The sequence below is a fragment of the Haliaeetus albicilla genome, chromosome 24 (genome assembly GCF_947461875.1).
Source record: "Haliaeetus albicilla chromosome 24, bHalAlb1.1, whole genome shotgun sequence".
Taxonomy (NCBI): Eukaryota; Metazoa; Chordata; class Aves; order Accipitriformes; family Accipitridae; genus Haliaeetus; species Haliaeetus albicilla.
The window spans coordinates 11,819,390-11,835,231 of record NC_091506.1 but is presented as its reverse complement, the minus strand read 5'-3'; the positions used below and the strand labels follow the sequence as shown (position 1 = coordinate 11,835,231).

At 42.8% G+C, this 15,842-nt stretch overlaps 1 protein-coding gene across 5 annotated transcripts in view; it reads left to right on the top strand.

Annotated features, from left to right (window-relative positions):
* SLC6A6 (solute carrier family 6 member 6) overlaps positions 1-15,842 on the top strand; it is a 59,101-nt gene that overhangs the window by 26,218 nt on the left and 17,041 nt on the right. For all 5 annotated transcript variants that reach the window (XM_069812134.1, XM_069812132.1, XM_069812133.1 and 2 more), the window contains 5 exons: positions 1,330-1,564; positions 7,570-7,702; positions 11,090-11,224; positions 13,147-13,250; positions 13,364-13,488. In XM_069812134.1, the coding sequence (XP_069668235.1) occupies positions 1,330-1,564; positions 7,570-7,702; positions 11,090-11,224; positions 13,147-13,250; positions 13,364-13,488 (732 nt within the window). The remainder of the gene's footprint in view (positions 1-1,329; positions 1,565-7,569; positions 7,703-11,089; positions 11,225-13,146; positions 13,251-13,363; positions 13,489-15,842) is intronic.

Sequence of the window (15,842 nt, the reverse complement as noted above, 5' to 3'; positions counted from 1 at the left end):
CTCCCACTTTTATGAAGCCTTTTTTTGAGGAGGAGGAGGAGGAAAGTATGTTCCGTGTTTAAATAGCAATCTCCCAGGCACCCATAATGAGAAACTGTAGCTTTAGTAATATGACTAGGTGTATATCCTGAATGAAATGCAGCTGCACAGAATAAATAGCACTTGCTCTCCTTGTTTTCACCTGGCATAAAAATAATCTCTGGTGGTAAAGACTCCTGCCGCAATAAGGTTTGAAACTGTAAAATATGAGGCAGGTATCCCAGGTGCTGGGGTAGCCATCAGAGTGAAGTTAAAGGGAACCTCATAGGCTTTTTGTCTTCTTGTAAGAGACTGCTCTAAGTTTTTAAAGGAAAACTCTTTTTTTCCCCGTTATTCCTACATGGCAAATGTTGTAAGCTTTTTGGAGCTAAAGGATTTTCAGTAAAGGGGACTTTTCAGCGTCCTTTCATTTTGTATTTAAAAAAATAGTACTGCTTCTGATTTAAGACACAGTATGAATCTGCTGGTGGGGCTAAACTGCCGAGCGAGGAGAGAGATAGCAGACTCAGGAGAACATTTGTGGTATTTAATTAAAGCCGCCACCGGAACAGCATTCTGCCACCTCCTGAAGTTGTGTAGGACTCGCCCTTATCTGCCCATGACCCTGCTTTTAAAAACAAACAGGGAACACTTTTTATCATCAAATATTGATAGCAGAGTTAAACATTGATCTAATTAACCATAACAGCTACAAATATCATGCTTCCTTTGCACAAGTGAAATTGGGGCAGAAACAGCAGCTTTCTACTGATAGCTTTGGAATTTTCCCTTTTAACTCATTCAAGAACTCTCTTCTTTCTTTTGCACATAGTCTGAGCCAAGCCAGTCGATAAGTATGAGTGGTGCAGGGGCTGCCCAGCTGAGCTGCCTCCAAGGAAGCTGGCTTGAGGGACAGCGTGGTGAGAATGATGTTGCCCAAGTAGGTACCTAAGTTGTGAGATGGCGTAGCTCCCAAGTAAGCAAAGTGTGACGTCTTGATTTCCTTTTAATAAAACTTGAAATAGCCTGGTTAGTGTTAAATTGGGTAGATGTCCTGCAGACCTCCCCTCCGATGTCAGCAAACCACAGCCAGAAACTCAATCCTGAGTGCCCATGCTAATCAGAGGTGGTGGCAGGTCGGTGCTTATGTGTGATCAGGATGAGCTGAGCTTCCAAGAGCAGTGTGGTAGAGCGGGATACAAGCCCACAACACAGCGGGAATAGCACCAGCTCCACGAGATCACAAGCCCCCCCTAGCAAGAAACAGCTGTCATGTCTGCATGTATTTCTTTTCTCTCCCCCTCTCACCAGGAATTGGTTATGCTTCCATAGTGATTGTGTCCCTTCTGAATGTGTACTACATTGTCATCCTGGCCTGGGGACTCTACTACCTGTTCCAGTCGTTCCAGAGCGTCCTGCCGTGGGCGCACTGCCACCAGAAGTGGAACACGCCGACCTGCGTGGAAGACACTCTCAGGAAGAACAAAACGCTGTGGATATCACTGAATGCCACTAACTTCACCTCTCCTGTCACGGAGTTTTGGGAGTAAGTACCCCCTCTTCATGGTGCTTTTAGGGAGCTTCAGTGGCATGCCAGAGGTCTGGCCTGAGATTTTATGGAAGCCCCATTGGGAATGTTAGATAGGAAAAGAAAATTACTCTGGATGTCAGTTGTTTGAGCAGTATTTGCCAGTGGTTCTCACCCATCCTGAGACAGACTGGTCAGTCTGGGAGCAGTGGAGGAAGGCATTAGATGTATAACTGCATTCATCCTAGAGAGTACAGGGAGCCCTAAAAACCCAGTGTAATGTCTAGTTTGGAAGAAAACTTGTTTCCTTCTTGGTTGGGATTCTCTAAATGCAGCAGGAGAACAGAAACAAATCACTTCAGATGCCCTGATAGCGGAGATTTACAATGGAAACAGTGACAAATCACCCCTGTTGTGGCTGCGTTTCCTTCTTCCCCAGCTGTTAGCATTTGCAGTACACTTTGTGAAGCTATAACATATCTTATCAGTCTGACAATGAAGCAAGGCCTTGACCTCACCAGTAAAACTGACAGAGGTGGTGAACGTTGTCCCGTGCTGTAGGTTTCTCAGGTCATTTTTGTTACCTCATTTTTCTCTGTAGTCTCTGAGGAGACTCTGTTTTGCCAGATGCCTGGATTTCATCAGGCCTAAGCTTCTTATTCCCATTTCTCTCTTATTTTTCAAGTTTTAAGTTATATTGCATAGCCTGATTTCTGAACGGGCATGACCTCAGACCTCAGACCTCTGTGTGTTTATATAGGCATCAAAACATAGCAGCAGAGGAAGACACCTGTAGGGAAACTTAAATCCAAAGGATCTACAAATAGCTTAGGAAGAAATTTTTTTTTCTTGGCTTGCTCAGATGGTCAGTTAAGAGTGGAATTAGTTTCTGACCCAGCTTGGCTTTTTCAGCATGTTTAAAGTCCAGTTTGGTCCCTAATCAACTTGTACCTACTTCTTTATTTTTAAAAAGAGGCGTTAGCCAATAGCCCCAGCAGGAATGATGTTCATGCTGAAGATATTTGGCATGCGTTAGGTTTAGAAAAAAATACTGTTATGAACTGTGCTAAAATTTGTAACACAAGAGCCAAAATACAAAGGGCAGATTGGATTCTGGATGAGCAGTTTCTCAAGAGGCGCTGGTGACCACCGGTGTGAGAGACGGGGTGCAGGCTGTAAGGGCAGTCATTTGCACTGTGCCATGAGCACTGCGTTTCCATGCTGAGCGACAGATACTTTCCCAGGTGACTTCCTCCCTTGTAAATATGGAGGGAGTTGGAAAAGGTTTGTTAAATGGTACCTTTGGATATTTTAGGAGAACTTAGAGGCAAGTTGCAGTAGTAGAGAAAGCCACTCTCACTCCTTTGGACTCTCCCACAATGACTTTGGGACTGAGGCCCTTGCATCCAAAGGAGTGGCTGGCTTGGTAGGATGTCCAAAGGTCCCCTCAAGGCCTCCCTAAGAAGCATGGGTCCACAGCGCTGCCCCTGAAAGAGTTACTCTCCCAGGACTTCAAAAGTACTGTGTTAATCTTCAATTTTGTGGAGTGATTTTCCTCACAGGTTCTCTTGTACCCGGGGCAGCCATGAGCTTAGCAGCCTCCTGATGTGGCCGTGGGGTTGTCCTGCTGCTCCAGAAGTTTATACTCCTGTAATACACAGATTTATGGGCCAGGTTGTCTCCCTGGGGCCCCAGGTGGCACGTCCACTTCAGGAGACTGAAGATACCATTGCAGAAGGAAACAGGGCTGGGAGTTGGAAAACAGGTTGTAAAAGAAAGAGCGAGGGCTCCAGGACCTCAGGGGACACCAGAGCTTTCCGTGGGTAATGACACAGCAGGTACACGTGAGGGGCCTTGTGGCGGGACAGCCTGTCTGTGGGTTGGGGGAACGATGTCCCCATGAGAGCACCTTAGGGGTGGAGCTTTTGGTTAAGTTTCCTCTAAAAGAAACCAAGTTTCTGTCCTCAAAACTCCCCTGCAGGCTGAACCAAATCCTCCTGTAGGCACAGCCTAAGCTGTAGGCAGGCTGGAGGTGCCCGAGGCTGGAGGACAAGTCCTTGATCCTCACAGTGCTTTCCCCTTCCCTTTGTCTTGCCCTCGCTATTTCTGTAGCACAGCCGGAGCAAAGGTTGCTCAGCGACTAGTGCTCCTGGAGGCAGCTCTCCTTGCACTTTGCAGCCAGTTTAACTTTTGTTCTCAAATAACAGTTTTAAACATCGTGAACTAAACGCTTCCCTGGAGTCATGCTAGGGAGGAGTTTGGCTCTGTAATCCCACTAATACAGACATACTGTCCATAGCTCACTGTTTCATCATGAGCAAAACTGCCCTTAACAGAGCAAGCTGCTTTGGGACTCATAGCACTTACAGAAGTATTAAAAATAGCTGTTCTGTCTGCATAAACAACTATTGGAGTCTTAAAGCAAGGACAGAGATCACGCAGCACTGTTGTAATTAAAGTAGCATAGCTTTTACATGGTGCAAGCATTTAGTATCCCCAGATTTTCCCCAGCCATGCTACTATTCTTTATAGTTCTGAAGTTAAAAATAATTTTAAGAACTTTCAGGTACTTTGCCATCATAGACAATGCCAGCTGCCAGCCAGCCAGCTACCCACATTGAAAGGACAGGTCAATAAATAGTCTTTAACTGAAGATATCCATCTGCTTTGTGGCACAACTAATTCCAATTTAATTCAGGGGTTTGTGAGTATTTGGTTTCTGAAACCCAATGCCATTTATATTGTGGGACATTTATGTAGTGTCCTCATCAGTATTGCTTTGTAAAACTAATGCTGCCCAGATATAATTGACCGCATTGATGCATTAACCTCTTCGTGTTGAATAACACGTGTCCTTCTCAGCCTGGCTGGATGTATAGTACAGCCTGACATTTCAGTTCATTTGAATTAATGTTCTGTGCAAATCACATGCCTGCTTGAACAGCAATAAAAGGGGGTTAAGCAAATCTGGCTTTGTATCAGGAGACTTACCTCTTGGTGTCACATGCTTCAGGTCTTATTTCTGAAGATTTTATTTTAAAGTCCAAAACCTTAAAGGCTTACACGCATATTAATACATAAGGGATAAGTGTTATGGGGTAATTATGGTTGAACAAAACCTCTGATTGTCTGGTGCTGGCCAAGTGTTTATAAATATTTGGTAATCAGCAGACTTTAGTCATCCAAATCCCAAGAAAGACCATCACATGCTAATGGCATGTAATCCCAAAGGGAGCGACACAAAAACTAAATAAAATCTAGGGCAGCTGTCTCTGCCTTTGGGGGCAAACTGGAGGGTTTTAAAAAATGTTTCATATTCTCCTTCTAATAGTCTTGTGGTACAGCTGCTTCAGTGTTAGTTATTCTTGTCCATCCAACATGAAAGGGTGCTTCGCCTTTCCTGGTACGAAAGGTCCTGTCTGCCTTCACTTGATTAACGAGCTGGAATATCCTTCAAGGATTGCATAACTCTCCTCATTTTATTTTTGTTTATGTTCTAGAGCCAGTTACAGCTCCTATCACATTTCCATATTGCACATCACTAGAACATACTAGTGTATGAACAAGGTTCAAGAACTCATGTTTACAAGAAACTCGGCCCCAGCCTGTTGTCCCATTGATTATATGTGAGTGACAGTTAATGACAGCATCAAGACTATAAATTAGAATTAGTAACAACTTCATGCATAAATCGTGTGAAGTTACTTGAGTGGACTTGGCTGAATCTAAGCAGCAGTGGGTTATGTAACAAAACTGAAGAGCTATCAGCATAGCCCGGCTCGTGCTCCTTCCTGAACTTGAATTTTCAGGGTATCGCAAATCCAGGTTGAGTGCTTCTGCTGCAAAAAATATGCTGGGTTAGATTTCATGAAACAATTTTTAATGCCGAGGCTCCCCTGGTAATTCTGAGCAGATTCCTTGAGGTAGTCAGTCTTCGTGAGACGAGATAACCCAGGACAGAGAAAGCCAGCACAGCACTTAGCGCGCTTGCTGCCTCACCATAGAAAAGCAATGTATCTGGCTCTCAGTAACCCACTGGGGTGCCCTCCAAAAAAGCTCGAAAGGATTACTGGGACAAACTCTAGGTGAGCTGACCACTTGCTTTTAGTTCCCTAAGAAAAAGCAAAGAGGTCTTAGCTGAATGTATTAAGAGAGCTCCCTATTCCAAAACGCATTTGAAGTTAATTATTCATGCCTTCCTTAGAGCTAGCTCTATAGGTTGCCTTTTTAATATGAACTGCCTCTTAGATTGGAAAATTGCCATTTATTTTTAAAAAAGCCACAGAAGGGCTTTGTCATCTTATAAATGTATTTTCTTCTTTTGTATATGCACAGCAGGTTTTTCCCTGGTTTCTTTAGGCTCAGGTGAACCAGGACTGCAACTTTATGCCAAATATTCATTACCGAGGGGTTTCTCGTAACTGTTGAATAGCTGTGCTGATTAGGGCAGACTTACCCTGTCTGGTGCCATTAGTCCTTTTCCATAACAAAATACACACATGTTCAGAGAGAATAAAGCATTTGGTGTGAGAACACATTCACACAGGTAATCCAAGTGAATTTGGCAAACAGAGATGCAAAAACAGATGGGTGAGGGTTTGAGTCCTATTAAACTAGTTGATCCAGGGTTTTTTTCCAAAAACTAATTGCAAATTTTCCATCAGTGACTTCATTTGCTATTATTTCCATGGTAATAGCAAAAAAAAAAAAAAAAAAAAAGTTTAATTAATTCAGGGGAAAAACAAACCACAGTGGTTTGTCTTGTACTGGATCCACACGCAAAACTGCGCACGCCACACTTGTGGGCCTTGACCCTGGTACAGCACCCCAGACTGCTGCTGTCTCTGCTCTCCACGACTTAGGTGAAGGAAAAGTGGCTGATTTTTATAGCTGTCTGAAAATCAAATTTAATTAACAATTTATTAGGTAGCAAGTTCATTTCTCTAGTCTTAGGGCAAGGCATTTCTGTTGTAATTGAGGTCAAACTGCTGCTTGATATAAAAAAAACCTTGCAGAAACTCTTCGGAGTTTAGTAGGTTCATTTGCAGACGAGCTTTAGCTAAGTAAACAGTAAGAAACAGTTTGTTCTTTCATACATATTTGACAAATGAAGTAAGTATCGGGTATGACAAGGTCTGTCCAATGTGTGAGGACAATGCATGTTGCATGAAATGAAAAATAATAATTTTAAATCAGTATTTAACAATGACCCATGGCAATTCCAAAAGAGAGAAGCCTTAATGAATTTTTCCCCTCGGGAACAGAGTATTTTGATGGTCAGATGTTGCTCCCTTAAGACCCAGCTTAGGAATTTCTTTTTATTTATTAACCTAAGTGACAGAATAAAGTTTACCAAATATCTGGAGTTAGCTAAACAAGATCCTGGTGGCGGCGGCGCTGAGGGCAGGCGGCGGCGCGCCCAGGCAGTGTTTGTGTGCGGGGGGCCACAAGGGGAGAACGGATAATGGCTCCAGCCTTCACCCTGCAAAGCCGTGCGGCTCGATGGTTCCCTGCGTTGCTTTTTCCCTTTCCTCCTTGCGGCAGTCTTGCTAATGAACTGAAAAGGAGGAGAAACACACGGATGCAGGCCAGTTGCAAGTGTCCGTGATGGAGACATCATGTGCAATGCTGCCGCGCAGTTTCAGAGCCAGTATTTGTGGTGAGACTGAGGCGAGTCGGTCTTGTACCTCTAAGGGAGCAAATGTGAAAGCCGCAATGCTTTGAGCATACTTTCTTACCTCAAATTGAGATGGTCACGGGCTGCTAAAAAGAGCTTAAAATGAAATGCTGTGCAATATATTGAAGAGAAGAGCACCACAGACCTAGGGAAGAGGTAGGGCTGCAGAGCTCAGCTTTGCTCACATAAGCCACGCTCATTTAGCAAGCAACGTTCAAAGGGCAGGGATCTGCCCATGCATCTACTGCCCTACACACCATTGTATACTCTCAGCCATCACAAACAGATTCTGCATCAACTGAGCTCCTGCATCTCTCCCTTGTTTTGTTTCCTTTCAAATATTCAGGCGCAATGTACTGAGCTTGTCCTCGGGAATTGAAGATATTGGTATTATCAAGTGGGATCTAGCACTGTGTCTTCTCCTTGTCTGGGTGATATGTTTCTTCTGCATTTGGAAAGGAGTCAAATCCACTGGGAAAGTAAGTGCGCTTTTACCCTTTTTATAATCATTGCAGTTAGCAGATGTTAGAAATACTAAGTAATGCTATTCTTGAAGATATTCACTATTTCCTGGGAAAAAAAATGTATCTTTGCGCTGAAGAAAGAGGGATTCAGATTCAGCTGACTTTTGAAAGTCATTGCCAGTGCCCCAAATGCCTGCGAGTCAAGTAGCGATTACTGGAATGGCATCAAGAAGCAGATACAAGCACGGTTTGAGTATCACTTTGCCTCTCTGAGGACAAGCGTCCCACTGATGCATGTCATGAGCATGGAAGGCCTTAGGCTTGTGATGTGTGGTGCTCTGCGCTCCCTGTCTGTGCTCTCACACCAGCCAAGTTCATTCTCAGTGCAGTGGGGTGGATGTTAACATAGCTGTGGTAGGGATGTTTTAAGTCAGTGGAAACTGGTTGATGCATAGCATTTTTGAAATGCCGCTCACTTACAGAAGGGCTCTGTGTAGACAGAGAAGACTAAACTTAGGTGCTCATTTAGAAGCACTCTCCTTGACAGAGATTCTGGATAGTTTGTGGTTTTAGTCTCATCGTGTGCTCTTCACAATCATGTTTTTCTCTAAACAATAACAGCTAAATCATTCCTGAACCTCATCCTACTCCAGTGCAAGAAGGAAATTACAACAAATCTTGGACAATCACTTAACAACATGAAGCATGGTATTATTGCCCCTTGCATACGGTAGTGTTTTTAAACCTATTTTCATGAGAAAAGGCTTTAGAAGCCATTGCATATGTGTGGCTCAGCTTTCAAACCTGTTGGTTGAGGCAGCATTTCAGATAAGTCTTAACAGAGGTAGAGACGTCTCAAGATACTAAGTTCCCACACATTTCTTGTCAGCTAGGTGGAAGGGAGCGACCCTGTGTCCCACCTGAGAAAAAGGCCACAGCATGAACCCATCTTTTATCAACCGCCGGAGAAGTCAGAAGTGAGCAATGGCAAAAGCCTCAACTGCAGAAAAAGCATAATTTAGCAGTTTTACCTTGTTACGCACTGCAGAATCAACCAGGAGACAAAACTCCGTAGGAAACCAGACCTCATTAGTTCCACTGTTGACCAAACTACTTGCTTTACTGTCGTCTCTGCCTTGCTTTCTGTGATTTTTATCATGGAGCCTCATTAAAATCGTGCTGGTGCCTTACCCTGGATTCCCGCCAGCTTTGCTCCAAAGAACAGCTTCCACACCTCTAAAACATACGTTGACAAAAATGTTTGCTTCTCTGTTCCCTCTGATTGATGTGACCCGATGAGGTGATTGTCTAAGTTTTATAGTAAAGGTGAATGCAATAAATCTCTCGCAGTAGCCGAGTGGAAGCACACATTTCTGCATTACCTTTGGCGAGCCTGGTGTCTGCTCGGTAAAGGTTACAGTAGCGCTGAGAGGTTTTTCCAAGCTCCCTAAGGCACACTGTTTCAAGCCCCTGGGAAGGTAACAGGTTGAAAACAGGTCTGTTAAAATCAGTTATCTAAATGTTTGTGTTTTCTGGAAATCCAGCAAAATGCGCTCATTTTTAGGACAAGGCGGTCGGTAGGAATTTGCTGCCTCCTCTCTGCAGCGTCTGAGCTCATGCGGGTGGGGAGCCAAAGCCCGACAAAACCATTGGAAAGTCTCCGGTTGATTCCATTAACTTTGGGGTCAAACAAAAGTAAACTGTAAACTCTAATGGAGGACTTGAATTATTTGAGAAGTCTAGTTTACTTTAGTAGATGGTTGTTTATAGCACTTCCCTGTTTTCCAGTGTGTTAATGGCACTTTGGGGGGGGGAGGGGGAAGACATAGTTTTTAAATCTTGTAGTAGCGTATTGGACAAATAAACATGGAATCATGAGGAAAAATAATAGTTGTGCTTATGCTTTGGATAATATGCTTGATCTTAAAAATTCCTCCAGTGTTATGAGAGAATCTTTACCTGCAGCTCAAGGGCTGCTTTCTGAGTGTCGTTTACTCAGTTCCTGCAAATATGTCAAAGCATATATTATTTTATAAGAAAACTTTGATTTTTTTCATAGACCTGACTTATATTAAAAAAAATTAGAAACCGCAGAAATCCCCCTTTTATCTTTCTGGTTTTGGTGAAACTGGGCTAATGTGTAATATGTATTATTTGTCAGTGGAAAATATACAGCAAATTCAAGGAGAAAATTAAAAAGGACGTGTATGAAAAGATTTCCTTTAATTTTACGAAATCAGTTCAGCTCTGTGAATTATTATGGCAAGGCAGGCTTTGAGTTCTCGTTACTCTCAGAGGACATACTTAAGAAGAAAAATGGTGCATCCCGGGAGCTTTGCTGTAGTTAAACAAATTCTGGAAAACAAAAATACATTTTAACTCATGGCAGAAAACTGTAATTACCTGGGGGAATCATGTGACTCCATGAAAAAATGCCCTTTCTTGGACAGTAGTGATTCTTGACTGTAACACAGCGGTTATATATAAAATGAGAGAAAGCACTGATGGGCAAAGAAAACAAAATGTTAGAGGTCAAAAAGTGTGGGTGTAAAAATAGAACTGTCCAAATGCAAGCTCAATTAACTCTCGCGCTAGAGATTAAAGCAAAGGGCTCTTTCATCAAATGAATGAGAAGATAACAAGAAGAGAAGAAGTAGGCTGTTATTCAAAGAGAGTGGGAATAGATGTTAAAGATAATGAAGACATATTCTCAAACTGGATGAATAGAGCCTTAGTCTCCAATAATGATGTTGCTGAATAGACAGCAAGGGCAAGAATGAAGTTATGGGACTGGAAATTACCACTGTTGAGGCTGATGCCAACCTGAAGGGCTTCATGCATTCAAGGTGATGGGAAGGGAGACACAGGAGCACGGACCAAATTATCTTCATCTCTGAAAGAAGTGCCTTGTGAAATTGCCTGTAGGAGCAGTAGTGAGGCTGCACAGCAAGGTCAGAGGTAGCAGCAGAGCTTGCAAAACGGTTTGCAGTTTTTAAGTTCAAATAAAGAGTGAGGTAATGCTTCAGGCACCCTCAGTGAGGAAATCTCTTCAGCTTCCCTGGCAGAGGTGCATTTGTCATGTGAGAAGGACAAACAGGGCAAAGGCAGAATTTCTAACGGAAGTCATGAGTTGTATAAAATCCTGCGTGTTCTCTGCCTGAGTGACATGACCACTGTCTGGGTGGCTCTGGAGGGATTCATGAACCTGCACTGCCTCCAGATCTAAAGCAATACGGTGGTAAAGACCATTAAACTAAAAGTAGACACAGAAACTCAGGTCAGGTCCTTTTTAGGTATGAGGGGGCTTTGAATTCCCATTGTTAGATCTCTTTTGATTCTGGAGGTGTAGCATTGACTGCCACAGACTAGACATACCTTTGGTTTTTTTCTTCTAATTGCCAGGTGGTGTACATCACTGCCACGTTCCCATTCATCATGCTCCTTGTTCTGCTTATCCGTGGTGTGACCCTGCCTGGAGCTGCAGAAGGCATCAAGTTTTATCTTTATCCTGATATCTCACGGTTAGCTGACCCACAGGTACAGAACCAGGAGTGGGGAGTGGGACAATTTCCTACGCAAAGGGGGAGCGGGGAGGGTGATGGTGGTGATGTAATAGCAATAGACTTTTTGTCCACTGTCTTTAGAGGTCAAAATGTAGCATGAACATTAATGCTGGGTTATATTTTCCAGAGATCTGCTTGAGAAGGTCACTGTTATATGTGTTAATGCATCTTTCCATGTGTATGTATGTGTGTGTGTGCGTGTGTATTTTTTTTGTGTCAAAGGACTCTGAGGCTGTAGACTCTGTCCCGTTATACAATCTCAGCTTTCTTGTTGGTAAGGTAAGGGAGATGCATTTTTTTAATGAGGATAGTCTTTAGTTTCAAAGGAGAGACACGTGAGCTTCACAGATGGAACAACAAGCGACAACTGTGAGTACCAGTGTCACTTAGCTCCCACTGCTCAATAGGAGGAGATTGTGAAAGAAGTGAATGAAATAACAGAAGAATGAAAACCTGTGCAAAGGTGGAGAAAAATGCTTTCTGAGGCACAGGAACTACCGTTTGCTTAGCCCTGGCTAGTACAGCTAGACTTACTCTTTCTGTATAGGCTGTGATTAGATAAAGATTCCTGTCTGTGCTCACAGAGTTCAAATATGTGACACTTGAGCAGACCGGCATCATTTCAGCCAATAGTGATCATGTGAGAAATGCAAAAAAAATGCAATACCTCCCCAAAAAAAGAAAACAAGGGATCTTTGAAAGTAACAAAATGTGGGTCACAGTGAGAGGGAATAAGGTCTGTCTTCGCTATTTCTTTCTAATGAGTATTTGGTTAAAACAAAACTCCAATGATACTAAATGACCAAAATAGGAAAAGTGTAATTGAAAGAAATGTTGTGGAAATGTGGTTCATTCTCTAGTCTTGCCCTCTTCATACAAGACACCCTCTTCACAGGAGACATTATATCTTATGAATGAATCTTCTTTTATGGGACTCTATCATTTTTATGATCTACTATTAGCCCTAAGCCCAGAGCATCAGCCAATAATGTAGAAGAGATTCATGCGAGCTGGCAGGCCCCCTCCCACAGTCTAGCAAAAGCATCATCTCCAAGGAGACACCAGTCAGCAAGGTGCTGGAAAGTGACAGTGGGAGGGAGGAGGTAATGGTCTACGGTCTTAATTCTCACTCGGACTCCTTGGTGGTTTCTACTGGCAATAGCAGACTTGCATTAGCAGAAGGAAGTCAACAGATGGGATTCAGTGGATGCATTTTGATAGCTTGCTACATATTTAGTAACTGAGAAGTTGATAGTGTACTGTTATTTCACTCTGTATATGTTTTTTTAATGTAATCAGGAGAAAGAATCATGAGACCGAGATCAGATACATATCTTATAAAGTGCATTGTGTTTTGCTTGTTTTCCCCCCACCCCTATGGCTTTTTATCTTGCATTTCAACAGATACAAAAACAACCAGAAAGCTAGAAAAATAATCAAACCAAATACACAAACCTGTTTCTCAAGCTTTTCACATCCTCAATTTAGTGACTCTGTCGGCTGATTCTAACTGAAATGCATTACAACAGAAATGAGCAATGCTATAAATACTTCTGCATTTCCTATTGCACTGAAACACATTTATTGTTGTGCCAACAGGAAGGACCAGCTGAATGACTAAGAATCTAGAAATACTGAGCATCTCTGGGGAGGGGATACAGGAACTGTTGTAGAGATGATGGTCATGTGGGCTCTGACGCTAACAATTTTCTTTTCCCTATAAAAGCCAAACTTGCAAATGTGATGTTCTCTTTCCCTCTCTCCCTGATCCTTTAGCTATCACCCTCAATGGAAGCAGTTATTTTGTTGATTTTGCCTAGTTTGAACTGTGTGTTTGCGTTGAGTGTTGCAGTGCAATGATGCCACTAATAACAGTCTTTCCATCTTTCCCTTTAGGTCTGGATAGATGCAGGGACACAAATCTTCTTCTCATATGCAATCTGCTTAGGAGCAATGACTTCCCTGGGGAGCTACAACAAGTACAAATACAACTGCTATAGGCAAGTTTCCATCCAAGGGGGTTTAGTGTTTTAGCTAAATGATGTAAATAAAGTAGGGACAATGGGTTAATTTTTTTTTAATTAACTTGCTCCATGACATATGTGTGACTTAGGGACTGTTTGCTGCTGGGATGCCTGAACAGTGGTACCAGTTTTGTGTCTGGCTTCGCAATTTTTTCCGTCCTGGGCTTCATGGCACAAGAGCAAGGGGTGAACATTGCTGATGTGGCAGAGTCAGGTACGATGGTATTGGTGGCAGTGGTGGTGGGCACTGCCGCCTAGCGTGTGAGCAAAGTTCTGCAGACTCGATCAGCTAACATCTAAGCAATAAAAACAGAACAAGATTTCTCATAATCTCCAGAAAAATAAGCACATTGTTGATTTGGGCTTTCATCTAGAGCAGTGAGGGTTAGCCGGGGTTGTATTGTTTACTCTGTCTCGATTAACAGGGCAGCGAACACATTTCCTAGAGCGTGCTTATCCATTTGAGTTGAGATTAGAGTTAAGATAACCACACCATTATCTAGGGTCCAGAATGTCATTGATTCAAAAATTTATTCCATCCTTCTTTTCAGACTACCTTTATTTTCATTCAAATGCAAATAGCCAGTGTTTATGTGTTTTTCATAGCTTAGTTTTGCATGCTCACAGCGGAGCACTGCAGCGGGAATATTACCTTGACCTTTTGAAGGGACATACATGCATATATTCCCAAATCTCACTGAAAGGCAAGAGAAGTTGGAGAACTCCATCTCCTGGGTTCTGTGGACCATTTAATCCACAGGAACTCTAGTTGTTGCAATCCTGCATTTGTCCTCTGTAGCTTCAGAGTGAGGTTGACAGAACTGTGAGGAGTCCATTTTGAAACTGGATGTACACTTAGGTTCCTCCCTTATTTCACAAGTGTTCTTCCCATTAATGTTCAGTTACGCACTTGCAGCTGAAGAAGACTAAATCCTCATAGCATGTGAATATATCTCAGACAAAATAGATGACTTTTTTTCCTCTGTGCATGTCTTGTCCGTGAGGGCAGGTGTAACCATGTGTTCTCGCACAGAACAGACAGATTAGATGGGAATTACCATTCAAGAATAATGAGTCAGGCCTTGACAGCCATGAGGCTTAAAGCTAATCAGAGTCAAGTAATAACAATGTCACCTGAGTGCACTTGTGGCATTTCTTTCTGATTTTTTTTTTTTAGCAGTTTTAATTTACCTGCGTAGGATTTGAAACTTTCCTCTGCAAACATGCTATTAAAAAGAAAAAGTCAATATATTTTCTAATCACATGGCTCTGGGAGTTAAGTCTTTGAGAAGAATATCTTACTTCAAAAGGCCTAATGAAAAAACTAGTGACATTGGTGGCACCACTGGATTCTTGGGTGGCTGCAATTGGCACACCTCTCGCAAGTGCAATTAGTTGACAGTCTTGGCCATAGTGCTTATTTTGGTCAGAGGTTGATTGCTTTGTTTGCAAACAGGAAGCAAGGGAATAATCCTATTGAATAAATCATAAATAGCCCCATTTTTTTTTTTAATATGTAGGTGGATCAATTCCAAGAGTAGCATTTTTAAGTGTTTCCACATTAGGTTTTTTTTATCTGGTCAATGTTTATTCTAATTTTTATTATTAAATCTCTGATACCCAGGCAGTTATATTCCTGTTGCTTGACATTTTTAGAATGAAACAACTTTATAGTAACACTGGGTTGTTAAGTAATGTTTAAATACAAATTAACTAACAGACTTAGTGTTTACATCACATTTTTTCATCAACAGCTCAAAAAGCATTTTTTTAAATGAATGATTTTATAGCTATATTACAGGGACAAAGAGGGCACTGATTAGCTTCCAAACTTGGTTTTCAGTTTCTTGCATATTTTGTTGTCAATGCCTTCAGGTTTTCTACTTTATTTAAATTCAGCCCTCGTCACTGATGGCCAGAGATTGCAACTGTCTCACTGTTCAGTGGGCTGCCCATCATCACTGGCTGGTCTTTGGCTAAATCTTAAGGGACATTTTTACATGACAGTAAATGTTACCAAAATTATCCAAACCGCTTCCCATGTATTTCCTCACTGCCCTTCTCAGCAGAGATCGAGCACAGAGCCATGAGAGGCCACTCGGTCCCCTTGGGATGAGCATCCCAGGACCCATGTGGGGCCATGGGGGAAGCTCTTGCTGCTGCTGCTGCCCCGCTGCTGACTTCTCAGCACAGAGACATTCAGCAGCCGCATAAGCCTCTTTTTTTGGCCTTGCCTTTTTTGGTTTCTTGTGATACAAGGTCAGACCCGCTCCCCTGGGTCAGGAAAAAGGTGAGCAGAGACGCTGCCACGTGGCTGTAGCACTGGGGAGAGGACATCGTCCACGGGGCCAAGACCTCATGCTCCCCCCCGCCGTCTCTGCCCAGCAAGTTAAATCCCTCCTGCCCTATGCGTGACACCATTTGTTTCCTTGTTTGCCCTCCTGCTGACAGCAGAACCTCATGGCCACATTTTTTTACCTGTGCCAAATTCAGCCTTGGTGCAATGTGCCCGGGACACACCTGTCAGCGGGGGGGTGGCTTCTGCTTAAAGCACTGGTCGCTGCTGCT